The 22,850-nt window shown below is 36.0% G+C and overlaps 2 protein-coding genes across 16 annotated transcripts in view; one reads left to right on the top strand and one right to left on the bottom strand.

Annotated features, from left to right (window-relative positions):
- The first annotated feature begins 2,387 nt into the window (after positions 1-2,387).
- LOC125673034 (coiled-coil domain-containing protein 1-like) lies at positions 2,388-13,768 on the top strand. The gene is made up of 3 exons (XM_048909279.2): positions 2,388-2,524; positions 2,632-2,711; positions 11,703-13,768. The coding sequence occupies exons 2-3, from the start codon at positions 2,663-2,665 to the stop codon at positions 13,289-13,291; spliced, it is 1,638 nt and encodes a 545-aa protein (XP_048765236.2). The 5' UTR covers positions 2,388-2,524; positions 2,632-2,662; the 3' UTR covers positions 13,292-13,768.
- Positions 13,769-15,047: 1,279 nt separating this feature from the next.
- Positions 15,048-22,850, bottom strand: part of LOC125673035 (intermembrane lipid transfer protein VPS13A-like) — a 159,597-nt gene continuing 151,794 nt past the window's right edge. For 13 of the 15 annotated variants that reach the window (XM_056159636.1, XM_056159629.1, XM_056159634.1 and 10 more), the window contains 4 exons: positions 21,225-21,370; positions 20,793-20,916; positions 19,366-19,496; positions 15,048-18,043 (listed from right to left, as the gene is read on the bottom strand). In XM_056159636.1, the coding sequence (XP_056015611.1) occupies positions 19,383-19,496; positions 20,793-20,916; positions 21,225-21,370 (384 nt within the window). In that variant the 3' untranslated portion in view covers positions 15,048-18,043; positions 19,366-19,382. Of the gene's footprint in view, positions 18,044-18,173; positions 18,665-19,365; positions 19,497-20,792; positions 20,917-21,224; positions 21,371-22,850 lie in introns of those variants that run through there. The other 2 variants (XM_056159627.1, XM_056159631.1) reach the window with 2 other exon arrangements.

Genomic DNA, 22,850 nt, shown 5'->3' with positions numbered 1-22,850 from the left:
CTGTTGGGAGGACAATGAGTTTGCTGTGAACCAGAACGTTTCCTAACCACTGTCACTGTTTTGTCACAGGTGGAGGGCCGATGGGTTTGGTGAGTAGTGACATTTTTCTTAACCACAGTTTCATCCATGTCTTTTTTAGTTACTGCTTTCCACAATTGCTTTTAGGTATTCAAATTCACTGGAAACCCATTCTTTGTAGAAGGAACCTTGTACGGTGATAAGGAAAGTTGTCAGAAATATGTGAATTGTGTTAATTTTCTGACTGCTATCATCATTTGTCAATATTTTGATTTGTATCTCATCGTGTATGCTCTCGTTTTGTTTGCAAAGTTTATCAGTCCATTCTACTAAGAATTCATCTTTTTCGCCAAGTTCAATGTGCTATCTGAATACCAGACAATGAGTCCAGTTGATAAGTCTTTTCTTTGACTCTACGCGAAATGCAGTCATTCGTGCTACCGCTTCATAAATATTTTGGTTTAGGTCAATTCTTTCCGTGAGAGCATTTGCACCTTTTCCATGGGGTTTATTTGGATTCGATGGAATGATGTATTTATCAATATCTTTTGCTGTGAAGCAATTTTTCCATTCTAATTTCTGTCTCAATATTATAGGGTTAATTTTCCCTAATTGTTCAAAACATGTCGCCATTTTATTTGTAAATAATCACGTGGCGCTCACAAAATGTTCGGTTTATGCGCCTATATAAAGCACATTTACACCCCTAAGACTATATATTGCTCCAAATGATCTCTTTAAGTTTTAAAACAAGTCAAAGTCAGTACACAGAGCTGAATGATAAGATAAATTCAATATTTCATTATCGTCCTTCTCTTACTGAAACGTTAATTTTAATCGGGTTCGGTAGATCCACCCTATGTTTAAGTTTGTGGTCAATGAAAGGCGAAGATAACGAACAGGGATCAATCTCATAACTCCTATAAGCAAACCAAAATAGATAGTTGGGCAAACACGGACCCCTGGACACACCAGAAGTGGGATCAGGTGCCTAGGAGGAGTAAGCATCCACTGTTGACCGGTCACACCCGCCGTGAACCCTATATCCTGTTCGTTATCTTCACCTTTCATCTACAAAATCCAACACTAAACGCATATAATATGTAAATCGTTACTGTCATCGTTGCCCCCCCCCCCCCTCCAATTTACCGTATCTTACTGTATACTGAGTAACGGTACAATTTTTAGCGCAATTTTAACGTTTTATAGTAAATTTTAAAAAATGGCCGTCTGGATCCGGAGGTTCTGACAAAATAACAGGGTAATACCAATATTCATTACGGAAAAAAATCTGGAAAACGAAAACAAGGTTTTTCTACTAAATGATACTACGACCTTGACCTTAAAAAACAATATGCATAATCCGGTTGGCATAGGAAATATGTGTACCAAGTTTGACGGTCCTAGTCCCAACAGTTTGGTCTGTATTTTGCCTGCAAGGTTTTCCTACTTAGTGAAACTACAACTTTGACCTTTCACCTTGAAGAACAAAAGGCCTCCTCCACTTAATTGGCATAAAGAGTATGTTTACCAAGTTTGACGGTCCTAGCCCCAATAGTTCGATCTGTATTTTGCCTACAAGGTTTTCCTATATTAACTGATACGAAGACTTTGACCTTGAAAAACACTAAGCATCTTCTTCTCATCACAGTGATTAAATGTATCAAGTTGTAAGATCCTAGCTCAAATAGTTCGGTCTGGATTTTGCTTACAAGGTTTTCCTATTAACTGATACTACGCCCTTGACCTTTGATCTCTGACCTCGAAAAACAAAAGGCGTTTCCTCTAATCATGGTGATTAAATGTACCAAGTTGTAGGATCCTAGCCCCAATTGTTCGGTCTGTATTCTGCCTATAAGGTTTTCCTATTAACTGACATTACGACCTTTGATCTCTGACCTTGAAAAAACATTACACAACTTCCTCTCATTAAAGTGATCAAACACACCAAGTTGTAAGATCTGGAGCTAACGGTTCATTTTGCCTACTAGGTCCGGACAGACAGACAGACGGAGGACGCTATATACCATAACACGTCCCGACTTTGACGGGTGTTTCTGGTGTATTGCCAGCAGATTGCAATGTCTTAGATATCTTAAACTAGCAATATATAGCGTACTGTTTAGTTTTCGGTCAATGATTAATGTCAGTTTTTTCGGTTACAGCATCATGAACTTGTACCAAAATCGGGCATCTTTAATGAGTTATCGAACTTTGTTGTAATTAGTACATTCGTGCATGGTATTGACATTTAGTACATTTGATGAACGCATGTTCTGTCAGACTTTGAGGTATTGATTTGAAATTGACATGGATAGCTTTCGTCATGTTTGACTCAATTATTTACAATAGTCATAGACCGCGGTTTTGTAAAAGTGAAGATCTGTACAAAAGGCTCAGGCATTTACAGAAACTGTCGGTGTTTTAAATGTTCTTTCAACATGAAGATTGCTTAATTCTACTTCCAAGAATTTCTAGTTTCATTTTTTAAAATTCAAAGTGATAGGTAAGAAACGATCTCTTGTATCAAATCTCAATTTCTGTTAATATCGAATTTCAATCGTGGTTTTACATTATTTTTGTGTTGAACGTAAGACATTTTCTATTATATAGCTGTACTTCCGCCGTGTTCGAGATCAGAATTATGGAGGATAGGAAGTGCGTACCTCATAATTTAAAATTCAAACGAAAAAGTAAGTATATTCCAGTGAAAATTTACATATAAACTTCAGTAAAGAACGTAAGGATATACCGGTTTTGCTACTTGGAATCCATGAGGTTGACCTTTAGCTTAATACTGTGTCTATCCGTCGTGAGATCCTTCATTCACTTCACAGACTCCTTAGAAATAGAGCCTTTGTTCCTTTTGATTGCTGTATCATACACACACAGATATTCGTAACCGGAGGTCGTGAGTTCGAACCGCCGCGTCAAACCTAAGACGTTAAAATATGGATCTAGTGATTGCTCCTTCGCCAAACGCTCGGCATTTAGAAGTGAGAATCACGGGTCATTTGTTTCTTATGTCATCCAGTTGTCATCCACCCCACACTTTCATCCCTCCTCCAGTATAAAGAAAAACCTCAGAATGACAGGGTTCCATTGGTCACTACGTATCATCCCGCCCTCAAGAACATCAACAGTATTCTGAGAAAACACTTGCCCATTTCGTATGCCAGCAAACGAAAGGTTGGTGTTTTTAAGGAACCACTGATGTCATCCTTCAGAAGCCTGAAGGACATGATAGTAAGGACCAAACTGGATAACTCTTTACCCAATGGAGGTTTCAAAACACACGCAGACCTCAGATGTCAATTATGCAAATATAGCTCAAACACTTTATTCGGGTATAAGATATCACAGAATGTCATGATTGTACATTTAAAATAACAAATTGACAACTGGCATAATCTATAGCATTATGCAGTTATAACAGTTAAAGAATAAGTGACTGTATGAATAACATGATAAATGATGATATCTTAACCTAAGGATAACCCGTAAGAGCTTAAATTAGCTTATTTCCAATGGGGTCCTTATATTTATACAATATATATGATCAACAGACAAAAAGAATAAACATTACATGACTAACAATTGGAATTTTGGCAGGTTATGATTAATAGTTGCATAATGCATTGAAAAATGACAAGCTTCAGACATTTTATACTAGAATACTAAAGTGATAAAAAAAATACTAGTGATAAAAAAAACCCACTAGTAAGTATTAAACAAAATTGGACATGTTATCTGGTTATGCCCCTTGCCTTACTGGCTAATAAGGACTTTTTTAAAACCTTGCTTAGTTGTCAATTCTTTTGTATTTAAAGGTAAATTATTCCAATCCTTGATGGCATTGTAAAAAAAAACAAAAAAACAAGAAGATTGCCTTTTATCTTAGGTATGATAAAATTTTTGTTTGTAGCACTTCTAGTATTATTATTGTTTAGAACAAATTGATCATAGAGATAATGTGGGGCTCTACCATGAAATATATTATATACATGGTTCAGTCTTAGTTGAGCAGCTCTGTCATCCACTTTTAACAAAGAATCTAGAGTGTCACTAGAAATGCTAGCTCTGGGACCTAGCAAGAACAATAATCGATATATATATATATATATATATATATATATATATATATATATATTGGGGTTGACATGCACAATCCAAAATAGACAGTCATTTGATTGCACAAAAAAAATATATATATAAGGGAATATGCCATGAAGAGATAGAGAAAAAATAATTGCCTTCAAATTCAATTCTGTTGACGATTTTGTAAGCCTGACGATATATGGGGTCTTGATCTATATTTTCTTGTACATGAAATGAAATAAAGGGTTCAAAAGTTATTTCATCGAATACATGCAGTCCTGATTAAATTAAATTTAGCTTTGAAATGTGCGTTACATTCGATAAGCCTATTTGCTAAGGCACGTTTGTATAAAATCACTGGCAACAGAAAGGCTTTTGTTAGTAAAAATACTTCATAAAACCATGTATCAAGCTTTTGTTAGTAAAAATACTTCATAAAACCATGTATCAAGTTTTTGAAGGACTTATTTCAAGAGATCCAGATAATGTTGATAATGAAAGCTGAAACACATATGTGAACATTTTAACAAACATGTTTATAATCATAAGTTTTGGAGATGCAAATTTCTGAAGATAAATATTACGAGTCAAATATCATTTGAAGTTATTTGTTTCTACTATTTGAATGGTTTCTTATCACTTTGATGCAACGTTTTGGGTTTATGTCGACAATGTATATATAACGAACATTTCCGTAAGCAAAGTCAAATCATAATTAGCGCGCCTTTTCGCTCCCTCCTTTGCAAGATACCCTTCATTATTTTTGTTTTAGTCACTCGCGGTAGGCTTTCTGAATTTCAGCTCTAGATTTTCCTATATTGAAATCTGAAACAGATAAAATGTTCGTTACCGAGAGTAAAATGTTCGTTACCGTATGGTTTCAGTGGTATGTAAAGATTCGTTGGGATTTTTCGAGAAACAAACAAAACATTGAATACGATTACATTATAGGGTATACTTTGAAAGAAAAAAGAGAGCCATATTGGGTCTTTGCTGAAAATGTATCGTGGTTATTTTCGAAAAGATCAAAACAAAAATCTACGATTATTTCATATTGATCGATTGTAGTTTCTATTCAATACAACATAAGTAAATAGATAGGCATTATAAGGACGTATTGATCAGATAAAAAATGGATATTTTGTATGTATTCCGTGTTGAAGCATAGTGAAATGTTCGTCTGTTTAATGTTGCATAGGCTATGGATCACATTTAGTTTATTTACTTCTTTGTAAATTTACAATCAATTAGAACCCGCACAGCATATTTTCAACACAGAGAATAGTAACGTTTAGTTTGTAATACTATACTTCTTAATAACAAATTATCATATAACGGAAGACCCCGCGGAATGCATCATATATCATATTTTAATTACAAGCGCGCGAAAAGGCGGTTTCGGAAATGTCAATCACTAGCATTTGAACAGTATATAAAGAAAACCTATACTGATATAGATAGCGCAGCCCCCTGCGACACTAGACTATTTTGGAAACTAATAAGTAGACAACGACCCCGGCAAAGCAGGGTATATCCAGAAATTGAGTACGGTAGTATAACTGCAAACACCCCTCAAAGTGTAGCTGATGTATTTGCAACATACTTTGAAATTATATATGCTCCTAAAAACAACAACAACTACGACGAGGAAAACTTGCAAAACATCAATAAATTATATGATATCATCAAATCTGAAAACGAATGCGATAAACGCCTCGAGTACGAAATTTCCGAGTCGGAGGTAAACCAAGCTGTTAACTCCCTTAAATTGCGCAAAACACCGGTTATTGATGGTATCCAAGCGGAACATCTAAAATATGGTGGACATAAAATCACTTTTTATCTATGCAAATTATTTTGTGGAATCATCAAATGCGGAATGATTCCCACTGAATGGAAAAAAGGTATAATTGTCCCTATATACAAAGGGGACAATAAGATTAAAAACTCCCCTGATAGTTACCGACCAGTATCCTTATTGTCATGTCTTTTAAAGGTATTTGAGAAAATACTACATAATAGAGTTTCGGATGCAATAATTAGTGAAATTAGATTCCCGAATCCCCAGCAGCAAGGGTTTCAGAAGGATCTGAGTTGCATTACCGCAGGTTTTAATTTACAAGAGACAATAAGTCATTACATTGATCACGGAAGTTCTGTATATGTTGCATTTTTAGATAGTAAGAAAGCTTATGACACAGTCTGGAGAAAAGCTCTCATGGTATAGCTTTATAAATTGGGGTTAAATGGTAAGATATGGAAAATAATAGATGACTGTCATATCGGTAATGAAAGTACAGTGGCTGTAAATGGTACCATGTCTCAATGGTTTGAAATTAAGCAAGGTGTTCGACAAGGCGGTGTATTGTCTGAATTTTTATATTGTGTTTTCATTAATGATCTATTAAATTGCTTAGAAAGTGTAAGCAGTAATTTCGGTGTGTAAAATGTAAAGTCAACAAACCCGACATTAGCTGACGACATTGCATGCTTAAGTTCAAGTCCAACTAGCTTACAAAAAATGTTAAACGTTGCATTTAAGTATTCATGTTTATGGCGCTTTTCTTTTAACGCTCAAAAGTCTAGCGTAGTTATATTTGGTAAGGGTAGACCCCCAACACAGCAAACTTGGAAATTAGGTGATGATGAAATCTTGATCAATGATAGTTACAAACATTTGGGTATTATTCAACATTCTCGATTCAAAACCATTGACCGGACAACGGACAGCTGTAACAAAGGCAGGAAGGCTTACTTTGCAATACGGAATGATTTGTCCCACAACACAAACCCTTTAACTCTTGTTAAACTCTACCGGAAAATAGTATTACCTACCGTATTGTATGGATGTGAACTGTGGAACAATCTAAAGCAAACAGATTTCCAAATTTTAAACAAATTTCAACATTTTGTGACAAAGGATATGCAAGGCATGAAAATGTCAACAAGATCGGATATGTGTGAGAGCATGATTGGATTACATCCCATCATTTCGGAAATAGACAAAAGAAAATTAGCATTTTTTGGAAAGCTGTGTAAACTTGACACTAACTCTCTGTCAAAGAACATTTTCTTATTTAGATTATATGACCTTTTGCAGGGTGACATCAAACAATTTTCTGGATTTCTAAAAGATATATACGAAATTTTAATCAAATACAACTTACTACAATATTTACGATCATTTGTTGAAGTTGGTCAATTCCCTGGGAAAAAGATTGGAAATATATAGTTAAACAGTCGATTCATCACCAACATACGGAGGAATGGAGAAATCGCATGGAAGCCGATCCAGACTTCCGAATATTTAAAATTTTCCACAACATAATCTCTCCTATTAAACTCTGGAAATTTGACTTTTCATTTGATGAAGTTCCACTCATTAGATTCCTAGCTAAACTCTGGACCATTCCACCCATTTCTTTAGGCCATACCTGCAGAGTGTGTCAGGAGACGTACGGCAACCAGTATCAACATGCTGTGTTGGGGTGTCCATCCACAACTTGCATAAGAGATTCTTTCTTTGACAATCTAATTAATAATTTCGATGTCCATTTATATGTAGAGCTTTCGCAGCTCAGTGAAGATATTTTATATTTTATATTACTTGGAGGAGTAGAACCCACAATATTATTAGAGAAAGAGAGCAAAAAAGAATTTGTCTTTGTGCAAAATTTGTGTGTGGAGCCACCGCGTGCTATAATAGAGCCTTGTCGCAAAATTTAGAGTGCAACTAAAAGTATAATTATGTAAACATTTATCCATGTACATACGTTTTCTTTGTTATAATTTTTTATCTCTGGTCTTTTATATATATATATATATATATATATATATATATATATATATATATATATATATATATTATCATTTTGATTTTCTTTATGTATTCTAAATATATGTAAATGTTACAACATGAAATCTCCGCAAGGGGGAAATAAAGATTGAATGAATGAAAGGTTCCGTCACAAAGTTTTGGAAACATAAAATGCATATGTTTTCTCACATTCCTTAGGGGTTTTAGTTTCTTTTTCATCGGGTTATACAATAATCAAAGACTAATATCATTAGAGCCGGGTTATTCATGAGTCTATTTTTGTGTTTTCAAAAACCAAAAATTGTCAGATGGACAAGTGCTTATTCTGTTTTATTACGGTTTTTAAAATCTCCAATTCAATGAATTGTAAACTGGAAGGGTGCAACCTGTATAGATAGAGTTGTTATATGACTCCTTCTACAACATTTACCGACACAAACCCTCACCATTATCAAATGTGCATGTAGCACCAGGTACTGATCCATATATCTCGAGTAGGAAATACGTTTGGATTTTTTTTCTACACATTTAGGATATATATACAAATATTAGCAATATTTTTCAGTTTTATTCATCAATACCATCATGAAAGGCAAAGATAACGAACAGTGATCAATCTCGTAACTCCTATAAGCAATACAAAATAGAGAGTTGGGCAAACACAGACCCCTGGACACACAAGAGGTGGGATCAGATGCCTAGGAGGAGTAAACATCCCCTGTAGACGTCTAATCCCCGGCGACAGTTTGGGACAAGATTGCACTATCATTAGGGGTGACGATTTGGGATGTACTATAGTACACATCAAATCGTCGCCCGCCAATATTTCATTGACGTTTTTAGGATAGAGGTGCTCTTTTATATACAAAATTCGGCACTTATTGAATATTTCTCTAGATATCCTTGCCCTTAAAAATCAATTTAGCTCCACCTCTGCTTCGTTTCAGACATAATGCAATTTGGTCTACCTTTGAATTCAGCACATTTGGTCGTCTTGTATACTATAGGCATAATTAATCGTACTAAGAGGACCGTATTTTGGAATTTCCGTCAAAACAAACCTTTTTTATTACTTGAAGTTTTGTAATAAAGTCCCCGTCATGAATCAGTTTCCTGAAGAACTTGATTCCAGACCTCCCGAGTTTTCTAGAAATCGGTTGATTGATCAATCATGTTTTTACACCATTTTTGGCAATATTTCAGCCATTTTACGGCGGGAAAACGGGGTTTCCGAGATCCGGTATCCGCATTCTTCGTCGCCGTATTCCTGGGTACCGATAACCTGGTCAACGGTGACCCAGGTCGCCGCGCCACAGGAGGCTCCCCGGAGACACTGTATTTGCGGAGAGTATTGCTTCATCACATTACTAGCGTTTACAAACGTAAAATGCACAAACTCTACTCGTTGAGACCTTCACTTTGATATGTTACACGATACCCTTCGAAAAACTTTTTTATTTGCACTTAACGACCCCGGACCATCCCCTTGGCCGAGCTCTACTCGTCGAGACCTTCATTGTGATATGCTATATGATGCCCTTCGGACTTTTTCATTTTGCACTTAATCACCCCAGACTCGAGGTGGAAATGAAAGAACTGTAAATGATAATAGAAAAATGAAACATCACAAAATGTTTCTCATTTTTTCATTAATGTTGAGTTGATGTAGCATATATGTATACAGTAAACGTTTACACCGAACGGAAAATTATAAACCATGTATGGGTGAAATTGGAAACATCCATGCAATATATTTGGAAGCGGATTTGAATTCCCCTTTGATAAAATGTACAAATGAACACTACCATCGCTGTGTAGAGGAGACCGCTGCTGTTGGAAGGTCATTTCATCGTCAAGATTTGTTTATTATGGCTAATACCCAGGGACCCATGAACAGACTACTATACTACTACAGATTTTTATCCGCTCTTTAAACGTCGATGTGTACATCTCTCTGTATGTTACAGGTGATATTAAATCTATACGCCGTTACCCATAATCTCACTCATTAACGTTTTGCACAAGAATAAAGAATTTTACTACGACATGTGTGATCCGACAATGTAGGGGATCACTGCTGGGTAAAGGTTTTATGAAAGTCCCAGATCGTGACCCACGTCTTTGTTGTATTGTGTGCTAATCATCTCTGAAAACATGGACGGGGAACGGAAACATGCAATTTGCAATAAGGGTGACGGTCAGGAAGATGTCTCCTCCAGGTCACATAGCATCCATGACCTTGCTCCATTGTTCTCGGTCAAGGTACTGTCTCCTTCAGGTCAAAAAAGGTCATCCATGACCTTACCCCATTGTTCTCCCCCTCGCTTTTCAATAGAAGGGGATTATCCGGATAATCTCCCCATTGTCCTTCCCATTGTTCTCTCACACAATAGGCCCATTGTTTAAACCCCCCCCCCCATATGTCGGCTATACTATTCATAATAAATCTTTATTAAAAAATTTAAACAGAACAAGTAGAGGACGAAGTATAAGATTAAAACGTCTTGATGATAGGATCCAGAGAACCTTTGCGGTCATAGAAGAAGAAAGAGGTGGAGAGGAGAAGGAATTAACAAACAAGGCTAGTTTGTATGTAAATAATGTTTCCAAATAGTTGCAGCAAGGGGGACGACAATTTGGGATTTGAGGTTATGCCCAAATCGTCACCGGCAAGGATTTGGGACGGGTGACGATTTGGGTTGTAACATAAGGTAAACGGAGTTATCCGTATTCCAAATCAGTGTGCCAAGAACGGCCTAATAATCTGTATTAAACAAGTCAGACAGCATTTGACCCAATACAATGCATTTTACCTTCTACATGAGAAGAAAAAAAAAATCCTCCAATGCAACATCTAGATGTAAAACTTAAACGGTACCAATTTTGATGCACTAGATGCGCATTTCGACAAATAATGTGTCTTCAGTGATGCTCAAGCCGTTGGAAATTCGAAATAAAAATATACTTGTAAGAGCTAAAAGTAAACCTAACCTTTGGTGTGTCCAGGGGTCCGTGTTTGCCCAACTATCTATTTTGTATTGCTTATAGGAGTTATGAGATTGATCACTGTTCGTTATTTTCACCTTTCATTAATGTGGGGCAACAAAGTATTAGAATATTTTTATCAGTTGTATAATGTGCAAACAAGAATAAAATTGTTCAATACATCAAAACATTTGGCAGTTTCTTTGTATAGCAGCAAATAGATTCTTATGAAAATGTGCATTTAATTTGTTCACAAAACCATGTGAGGTTAAAAAGTTGTATATATGATGAAACAAATCAAACATATAATCATTTTATAAGATTAATAAAAAGGTGACCACGACCTTCATGTCATGTGACCAATATTCATATATTTCTCATAATTACGAGATATTTTTTTCCCCCTTAATTACTAGATCTTTTCTCGTAATATATATATACACCTAACATGGTTACGTCAACAAACAAAATCATTAAAAACTGTGAGTTTTTGGGTCGTATGGGGCTTTAATGGATATTTGAAAGTATGTTTGGACACACGTATAATAGAAAAATATGTTAGGAATTTTTTATTATTAAATTTATGAAACGGCGATGCAAGAATATAGTGATATAAGGCCTCAACCGTGCGCATGTTTTTTAGCGCCGTAAATCGTCGGTTTTTTTTTTTATAAGGGGTGGATCTGTAGCTCTCTGATCTGTCCCAATATATTTTCAGAGAGCTACAGTTCTGCAGCTACATGCGATGGAGACGTCCCTTATTAGCTGTTTTATTTAACTACAGAGGAAGATGAAGATGTTAATAGAGCAGAGGAGGAATATGAAGATGTTTATATGACAGCCGAAGAAGATGATGATGTTTATATAACAGCGGAGGAAAAAGAAGATGATGATTACACAGAGGAGGAAGATGATGTTGTTTACAAAGAGGACGAAGATGATGATGATGTTTTGACAGAGAAGAAAGACGATGACGATATTTATACAGAGGAGAAAGACGATGTTTACACAGAGGAGAAAGACGATGACGATATTTATACAGAGGAGAAAGACGATGACGATGTTTACACAGAGGAGGAGGATGTTTACAAAGATGAGGAAGATGATAACGATGTTTACACAGAGGAGGAAGATGATGACGATGTTTACACAGAGGAGAAAGACGATGATGTTTACTCAGAGGAGGAAGATGATGATGTTGAAACAAAGGAGGAAGATGCTGACGATGTTTACAGAAAGGAGGAAGATGCTGACGATGTTTACAAAGAAGAGAAAGATGATGATGATGTTTACACAGAGGAGAAAGACGATGATGATGTTTACATAGAGGAGAAAGACGATGATGTCTACTCAGAGGAGGAAGATGATGATGTTTACAGAAAGGAGGAAGATGCTGACGATGTTTACAAAGAAGAGGAAGATGATGACGATGTTTGCACAGAGGAGAAAGACGATGATAATGTTGTTTACATAGAGGAAGATGATGATGATTATGACACAGAGGAAGATGATGTTTACAATGAGGAGGAAGATGATAACACAGAGGAGGAAGACAATGACGATGTTTACAGAGAGGAGGAAGATTATGATGTTTACATAGAGGAGGAAGATGATGATGATGATAATGATGACACAGAGGAAGACGATGTTTACACAGAGGAGGAAGACAATGACGATGTTTACAGAGAGGAGGAAGATTATGATGTTTACATAGAGGAGGAAGAAGATGATGATGATAATGATGACACAGAGGAAGATGATGTTTACACAGAGGAGGAAGATGATGATGATAATGATGACACAGAGGAAGATGTTTACACAGAGGAGGAAGACAGTGATGATGTTTACACAGAGGAGGAAGATGATGATTATACAGAGGAGGAAGATGATGATGTTTATACAACAGATGAAGATGATGTTTATATGACAGATGAGGAGGGAGATGATTATGTTTATAGAATACTTCGCTTTAATGAAACGTATATGGGGGGCCTGCGTCCGAAAAACATATGTTCCAACATTAGCATACAGGAACATGTTGCGGAAGGAAGCAAAGGCAATAAATCAAGGTATATTTCCTGTTGTAAAACGCTTGATGGCGTTGAAGAACTTGGGGCAATTACGAACAATTCCAGTCGGGTACGTCGTGTTGTAGAGATCAATATCACAAAGCTTAGTAGGAAGATTCACATCGTAGATCTGACGGACAGAAGGATTCGAAGAAAACATATTGATCCCGGATCAAAAGCGTGGAGATATGCAGAAAGATTTGAGGAAGTGCTTTTAATTCCCACTTCACATATTCCTCCAAAATGTGTTAAATATATTGGCAAAATTCATCATAGAACATTTATTCCAATCGATGATGCGTGATGTATAAAATAGCATTGCGTGCATTATTATGATCTATTTGAAGCAGACCATGTTATTTCTTATTTTGTTAAATACATCCTTCCGATTGTCCGTTATAAAATGACCTGTACATGCCATGAACAAAGCAGTTCTAAATTATAAAACTGAAATACACGAATAGGAGTATAAAAATAGACGATACATTGGAAGAAACAGAAACTGTAATATCATACAGATTTCGATCTTTTTCATTAATGAAACCTTCCACCACAAAATATAGTCCCTGCCAAACTCTTTCAAAATTTGAATTGATAAAAAATTTTTCAACTGGATAGGTTTCAGCAATAGATGTGTGATATGTTTGCACCAATGGGATCAGTATTGAACCACTAAATACTTAGTTGTAGCATCCTGCGCAGTTGTTCTCAAAAGCTCAGGAGCTAACTTCCTTAAGTTTCACCAAAGTATCTGCTGTGTAATTAAATTATGTTTATTCGTTTTTGTTTTGCATTTCGGAGATCTGCAATTGATAATTAGTGGTAGGTAATGACGCCCACTTATTGTGGTTCTAAGAGTTTAGGCCTGTAGGCCTCCTTGTGTACGTCCGTCGATTGTCACAGGAAGACAAACATTTGAGGTCAGAATGTCAAAGGTTAAGAGTAAATAGAACGAATCCGTTGGCTTTCAACACTTATTGCAGAAAATTCGCAGCTCTGATAATGCAAAAATGAATATGCAACCTTTTACCCAAAAATGATTTTCGTAAACCCGAATACGATCCCATCAAGGAAACGAACTTTCTCCCCTCCTTGATGAAAGTTGAAGATAGCGAACAGTCATCAATCTCATAATTCCAATAAGAATACAAAATAGAGTTTGGCAAACACAGGCCTCTGGACACACCAGAGGTGGGATCAGGTGCCTAGGAGAAGTAAGCATCCCCTGTTGACCGGTCACACCCGCCCTGAGCTCTTTATCCTGATCAGGTAAACGGAGTTATCCGTAGTCAAAATCAGTGTGCCAAAAACTGCGAACAATCCGTATGAAACACGTCAGATAGCATTTCATCCAATGATAGGTTGTATTGGGAAACTATATCATTATAACAACCACAGAATTTGCAAAATGCTGACTTTAAACGAGATTGTTGGAACCCCTGTAACATCAACTTGTTTGCCAGTAGCTTGCCTCGATTTAAACACTAACTATGCGCAGAACAAGCTCTTGCACATCGAATCAGTTGAGAGATATAAACACCAGGTGATAATGGAATATTGCTACATAAATATGGGAAGTTGAAGATGGAATAGCTGAAAGCATCCCGTTTGTGATAAAGGTGAGTTCTTAGTTTGCCGGTAATATGTATACGATTATTTGATAGAGCAACGTGAGAAAAAGAAAACTGCATTTTAAAGAGTACATCATTAGGGGTCAGATATACATTTATCTAAATAGATTATTGTCACATTGGTCTTTAAATATTTTTGGGTTTAAAATGTGACGTACCACGATATCCAAGAAAGGTGAAGTTAACGAACAGTAATCAATCTCATAACTCCTATAAAGGTGAAGACAACGAACAGTAATCAATCTCATAACTCCTATAAGCAATACATAATAGAGAGTTGGGCAAACACGGACCCCCGGACACACCAGAGGCGAGATCAGGTGCCGAGGAGGAGTAAGCATCCCCTGTCGACTGGTCACACCCGGCGTGAGCCCTATCTCGATCAAGTAAACGGAGTAATCCGTAGTCAAAATAACAAAACAACACACATTCATCCCATATATTCATATCTATTCTTCTTAACAATGCAAAAATTAATAAAAATAACATAATCATCTAGCACAAAATCAACGTACGACACAATGTCATGTAGAGTTTCCAGTTATAACAATAAAAACACAAATCATTCACCTATTCAGGAGTTATATATACACACAACATTTGTTCATGTCATAGTCAGCTGAATGTAGAAAATCAGAGAAAAGACTATTATGAGGCAGAGGCGAATCCATCGATTTAGAAAAGGAGGGAGGGGGGTATAGAAAGAAACTACAGTAGATAATATCCAATGAATCAATAGAAATAAATATTGTATCATTCAGTGGTAAATCAATAGTATAGGGTTATTTAACTTATATCGGTGAATATTGGCACGAGTTGGCTGTGAAAATGCACGAGCTTGCGAGTGCATTTTGACAGCCAACGAGTGCCAATATTCACCTATATAAGTTCAATAACCCTTTTATTATATAGCTAAAGTATTTGGTTGTTAAGTTATATCCATTTTCACTCAAACTACTCCAAAACAGACGAGAATTCATCAATATTGCCAGTGTGCAATAACAGCATGCATTTCTTAACTGTTCAATATTTTACCCGTCATTAATGCATGAAGCAAACTGATTTTGTAAATTGGGACATCATTATTTATGTACAGTAAAACATAATGCTTAAGTAAATATCAAATACCGGCTCTGTCAAATTCGGAGGACCGTCGTCTGCCATTTTTGCTTGTTTACGTCGTTACGGTAACGTCAATATTGAACGCTCATACTCGGAATGTTTCGGGCGCATACAATTTACGCAATGTAAAGTTAGCGTTCAATAAATTCTCAGGATATTGAACGCTAACATTCTCTAGATTTTACGCAGATTTTATATTAGACTATTTATTAGCTATATAATAAAAATAAATATTGTATCATTCAGTGGTAATTCATTAAAAAGAGAATTATGAGATGGGCTGACACATTAGAAGAGTACCTATAAAATTACTCTCTAACAATGATATGGGCTGGCACAACATATTGACATTTCAGATAATACAAACGAAATCTACAAGAAGGTTTGAAATAGACACATCACCACTTATCAGAGCTGCGAGGTCCGATGTTTCCACAAGTTTTGTTCACTTGATAAAAAGGCTGTAAACTTATTGCATGTATACATTCATAGAGATACCTGACATGCTTTAGACAAAAATACAACTGCAGTACCAAAAGTCTTCAAATCAGTGTTTACAAACAACAATCACTCAGCCACTTGTAAAGCATATTCAATGACATACATGTGACCGTTTCAATGAATATGAAGTGAGAGCATCGGTGTGCTTGAGACTGCACAAACTTGTGTCATGTGGTTTATTAAGTGCTTAATGATTCTGGACGTCACATTCTCTCTAACTGACTACGTTTAATCAGCTGACGCGTTTTCTCTGACTCCATGATTCGTTATCTACATTGATGTGCAGGCGTTTCTATATCACTATCTATTCTATAAATAATATTTCCATTGTTTTCTCTTTGAATAATTCAAGGAAACGAGACAACTTTTAGAGTTAATTCAGCTGCATTAAAATCATTCTTTATACTTTGGAAGAAAAATAGAAAGTCATTCAGTTTTAGATAATGTGACTTTGTACAGTATTGTAATGATGAAAATAAAGGATTCTGAATATCTAAACCATTTCCCAAAAATATGCTGTTGCTCAAAACGTGAATATATACATTTGTAATTTGTAATTTGATACAGACATCAACAGAATGTCCTCTGTTTTCCGAATTCAAAATAAACCAGTCCTGCATTTATCACATGACTAAACAAACAAAACACAGTTCTGCATTTATCACATGACTAAACAAACAAAACACAGTTCTGCGCTAATTACAAGACTATTATTAGTATTAGTTCTTCGTATTAATTAGCACAGTACTAATTAAAACATATCTTAATGTAATACAGTATGACATATACAAGGGGATTGGACTTAGAACATTTTAACATGTCCCCTCCCGTGTTATTGTATCATTCTGTAGTCAAATCACGTGTACACATCATACAATAACAGATGTCCCCTCCCGTGTTATTGTATCATTCTGTAAGTCAAATCACGTGTACACATTATACAAAAACAGATGTCCCCTCCCGTATATTATTGTATCATTCTGTAGTCAAATCACGTGTACACATCATACAATAACAGATGTCCCCTCCCACGTGTTATTGTATCATTCTGTAAGTCAGATCACGTGTACACATCATACAATAACAGATGTCCCCTCCCGTGTGTTATTGTATCATTCTGTAGTCAAATCACGTGTACACATCATACAATAACAGATGTCCCCTCCCGAGTGTTATTGTATCATTCTGTAGTCAAATCACGTGTACATATCATACAATAACAGATGGAATGCTGTACAGATAAAATGTAAATCAAAGAAAAAAAAAACAAAAAACAAATTACAAAAAAAAAATTATATAATGCTTTAAAAGGGATATTGCACATTGAGTAATATCATAATGAATAAATGTATAATAATCAGATGAATTCTGTTCATCATGTACATACCTGTGTATATTACATACCTGTGTATATTACATAACTTACGTAACGTAAATATCAATCAGGGTGACAAAAATAGCTAGTGCACATTATATTATTATATTATGGCAGTTCATTACATAACGAGTTATGGCATCAACCAGCACATTCATATCGAGTTTCACAGACATGTAAAAGTAGCCACAACTTCAGATCACAGCCATCATTCAACCTACACTATCCTTAGCAAAGGCTTCAAATCTGAAGAAGAAAAAGAAGGAAAAAAATGCAATTCCTATTGTGATAAAACTGTACAACATTGTAATGATATTGATTTCATTGAATTCCTGTCCATCAAAGTGGATCAGATGTTGTATCATCATAGTAAATGTTGAGATGGAATTCATGTAAACCAATCATTGTCAGGGAGGCTGAGGTACCACTGAAAATCAAAAGGTACAATCATTATTGGATTAAACATTCTTTTTTGAAGAATTTATTGATGTGTAAACTCTGGGCATTTTACTCACAAACTAAGTAAAAGTGCAAAGCACTTTAATTTATGTTAAGTTTGTGAGTAAAATGCCCAGAGTTTACACATCGATATATTCTTCTAATGAAGTGTTTGATTCTTATAATTCCAATTCATTCACTGAATTAACAATTTAAAAAACTAAAATAGTTTCCCCGCACTACGTTATTGGTTTTCAAGTGGGTATGAATACATCGTGTTTTCGGCTTTATTGATGTGTAAATTCTTGTTCAGCTTTTAATTTGTTCAATCAAAACAATTGTAACAAGATGTACTGTGAGCAATGCTCACTAAGAATACCCCCCGCTTACCCCAATCTCCCAAAGGGTGTTGTTAATAGGTGTAAATTACCTCTTTCCTGAGTGTAAAATATGGTATGCCTTTGTAGAAGAAAATGGAAGATATAGTCCGAACACAAATCCATGGCATAAACCTATAATTTTGACCTTGAGATCAAGGTCATATGGAGGTCATGAAGGTACATGACACATCGTCTCATGGTGATACACTCATGTGTCAAATATGGTATGCCTATGTCAAAGAACAAAGAAGTTATGGCCCGGACACGAATCCATTGTAAAAAAACCTTTAATTTTGACCTTGAGGTCAAGGTCATATAGAGGTCATGAAGGTACTTGACACATCGTCTCATGGTGATCCACCTGTGTGCCATATATGGTATGCCTAAGTCAAAGAACAAAGAAGTTATGGCCCGGACACGAATCTGCACAGACAGACAGATGGACAGACAGAGTGATTCCTATATACCCCCCAGAACTTCGTTCGGGGGGTATAATAAATAACATTGGAATGGTACATATATTTATATTGATATCTTTATATGAGAAGTGTACATGAAACCTCATATTAACACATAATTTACAAACAGAATGTTGGCTTACAGTGTATATGGATTTGTGTCCACAACACTGAAAATTCTGTTAGATGCGTTAAAGTGTCAGAATGTTTTCAGAGAAAATAGTGTACACACATTGCACACTTAATGTTGGTGTATAACAACGGCCACTATTGGCCATCGTAGTATAGCACAATGGCTGCCATTGGCCATCGTAGTATAGAACAATGGCTGCCATTGGCCATCGTAGTATAGAACAATGGCTGCCATTGGCCATCGTAGTACAGAACAATGGCCGATATTGGTCATCGTAGTATAGAACAACAGCCGCTATTGTAATATAAATAGCCGCCCGTCTCTATGTTGCTTTGCTTACATTTTTCTCCTCCCACATCAGACGTACTGTCTAATGACCCGCTCCATGCGGTCCTGGATCCACTTCAATATATCATCATCAGGACTAGAGATTTCTATTGCACTTCCAGAAAATAACGAACCTTTCTTGTCCTGAAAAGACAGACACTGAGTTGCAGTTTAAGTTACAACCATCTCTGTATACAGTGAAGTTTTCAACATGATCAAGGAGATTGAGCTAAATTGTGTCTCAGAATAGTGTTTTACAAAAAGTTGTAAGTCATGAAGTTCTATTTTTAGAATGATGATTGTTAGAGTTCACTACACAGATTATTTAATACCTGTTTACTTGCACTCAACGTTTTCTGGAAATAAGAGTTCTCTAGAAGTACGGTATGTTTTTGTATAAATAAAACAAAATTTTTGTAATAATATTGATTTTTTTCCCACTCATATTGAGACGTCATCAGATGTAAGTGAAGTACCACTTTAGACCTATGCTTAGCGCTCAGGACTGTAGCAGTAAGGCTTCTTTATCATGCAACCCAATGGTAAAATGGCTGAAATATTGCCAACTGCGAACTACCGCAATCAACCTGCCAAGGCATGGAACCTCCGTTTTTAAGGTCATATACAAAAGACTGTGATCCTCACTTCTAAATGTCGATTGTTTGGTGAAGGAGCAATCACTACCTATTTCAAAATCTTAGGTTTGCCACAGCCATGGCGAAGCGAACGCTCTACCAACGAGCTACTGTGACCGGTTTCGTAATAATAATCACATTGGATTTAACGTTATTGAAGTCTGCAATGAACTTAACGGTTAAGGTAGTACTCTACATCGTCATAATGGCTGACTTCCTTTAAAAACATGGATGAAACAATCGATATCAGCAATATTTGACTTTTCCTTTTCCATTTAAATACCTAGCCCAGTAGCTCAGTAGGTTAGAACACCGACTGGTGAACTGTAGGTCGCAGGTTCGAGTACAGCAGGGGTTTTAATTTTTTTCAGATTACCTTCTACTAAAACTGTATTTTTTGACAAAATAAAGTAAATTTGAAAATTTTCAACTTCAAAATATTGTTGTACATATCCTCCACTTTTCATCTACATCAAATTTCTCTGGTGTAGCATACCTCCTTAATTATGACAGCTTATTTTCATGTGTGAATTCAAATTGACAATACACAAATATCTGACACGGTTACGAGAACTTACATTCCTGTAAGTATTAAATTTTTTCATGGATATATTTTTCTGTACATATATTGTTAAATCTTTGAATTTTTTGCGATTGATGTTCGCTGGTATTTTTAGGGCAAAACAATAACATGATAACTTGTGGTGTAAATCAAAGGTTTTTATAAATAGTGGATATACAACGCACTCTCTGGTCTTTACCAAATATTTCCCCAGGAAGCCACATTTATGCAGCTATTACAAACCTTGAGAGTGAGAACCAGTTTATTCTCCATCACTTCAGGAATTCCCATGATCCTCTCTCGTTCCACCTCCCATTTCACATCATACCCAGTCGAAAAGCGATTTTTTGACAAGCACAAAATCGTTCTGTCAAACATACATTATGCTTTATTATTCACACTTCCTGCTATTTTTTTGTTTTCATTCTATATATTGGTATCTAAGAGAAATAGATAAGAAGCCCCTGAGATTTAAATATTCATATGCATTTATAATTACATATGCATCAACATTAAGAATAACGAAATAACAATATTGGAAAATGTTTCCTACTATTATGATAAACAAAAACGAATCATTTAGAGACTACATAACCTAAACAAATTAAACAATCCACAAACCAATGTCATTTACAGAAAATGAAACAAATCTTCTTTGTAGAGATATTATCTTACCCGATAGTGATAAATATCAGATCCGCTCTGTCGTCGTAACTAAGAGGAGCAAAATCCACAAACACACGGGAGTTGTGTTGTTCGTCTCGGAGACTGTGTAGAATAAAATTCCCCTGGGCCCTATACCACGAGTACGGCTCCAAGCCCTGCACAAAATCAGCACAGTGTGTCAGTGTATTTCATACGTAGAGTGAAATTATCATGAATAGGTTCCAAACAGTATGAGTGAGACACCGACCACATTCCTCACCCGAGCAGTCACATTTTCCCACATAAAACATTAACTCTTCATCCCCCCTCCAATCTAGGTGGGGTTGTTGCATTCTCTCACCAGAGGACGCGTTACGCACTCTTCACATACACCTCTGTCAACGCTTGGAATCACGTGACAATATAATCATATGATATAAACAATCATTCTCGGTTTCCTTTCCCTTTAAAAGTTCAGACAACAGGTGATACATCTGGCTCTCTTCATAGCCAACTGACAATTTAATAAGTGTATATTTACCATTTAGCTGTTTGTCTCTTATTTTACAAGTTTTATCGTATTTTTACACCCTTTCTTACTTTTGATTACAGGTTTACATTAAATCTCCACCACGTGAATGTCCTACATTCATACGCATATTACTTAGTAGTTCCAAATTTAGGATCAGAAAACAGCGATTTTAAACAATTTACAGTAAGCATCAATTTAATTGCACCAAAACATACTAGCATAATATGACTAAATATTTAGTCCAAAACATAAATGATGGATAATAGAAACTTTTACAAGATTTCTGTAAAAAGCCGTAAACAGAGGTGTTGTGCGAGGAGCGCACGGAACTCTGGGTAGAAAATGGGGGTTGTTGCTGTTAACATAGTCCCACCATGAACTACAATTTACACTACAAACTGAACATTGTGTCCCCCCCCCCCCCCCTAATCTAGGTGGGGTTGTTGCTGTTAATTGTACACTACAAATTGAGCATTGTGCCCCCCCCCCCCCCCCCACACACCTAGGTGGGGTAGTTGCTGTTAATTGTACACTAAAGTTTTAAAGCATATTTTGATCTCAATAGAGATAATGAATTACGTTTATAATGAATCAGAGTCGCTCATCCCCAGTACTTCTCAATAAGTGTTTTACTGTAATTGTTCATCTCCAGCACTTCACTATAAGTGTGTTTTACTGTAATTGTTCATCCCAAGCACTTCACTATAAGTGTGTTTTACTGTAATTGTTCATCCCCAGCACTTCACTATAAGTGTGCTTTACTGTAATTGTTCATCTCCAGCACTTCACTATAAGCATGTTTTACTGTAATTGTTTGTCCCCAGCACTTCACTATAAGTGTGTTTTACTGTAATTGTTCATCTCCAGCACTTCACTATAAGTGTGTTTTACTGCAATTGATTGTCCCCAGAACTTCACTATAAGTGTGTTTGACTGTATTTGTTCATCCCCAGAACTTCACTATAAGAGTGTTTTACTGTAATTGTTCATCCCCAGCACTTCACTATAAGAGTGTTTTACTGTAATTGTTCATTCCCAGCACTTCACTATAAGTGTGTTTTACTGTAATTGTTCATCTCCAGCACTTCACTATAAGAGTGTTTTACTGTAATTGTTCATCCCCA

Source organism: Ostrea edulis, chromosome 3 (assembly GCF_947568905.1).
Source record: "Ostrea edulis chromosome 3, xbOstEdul1.1, whole genome shotgun sequence".
NCBI classification, from domain to species: Eukaryota; Metazoa; Mollusca; class Bivalvia; order Ostreida; family Ostreidae; genus Ostrea; species Ostrea edulis.
Note: the sequence above shows the minus strand (reverse complement) of the source record. Positions and strands in the feature narration are given on the sequence as shown.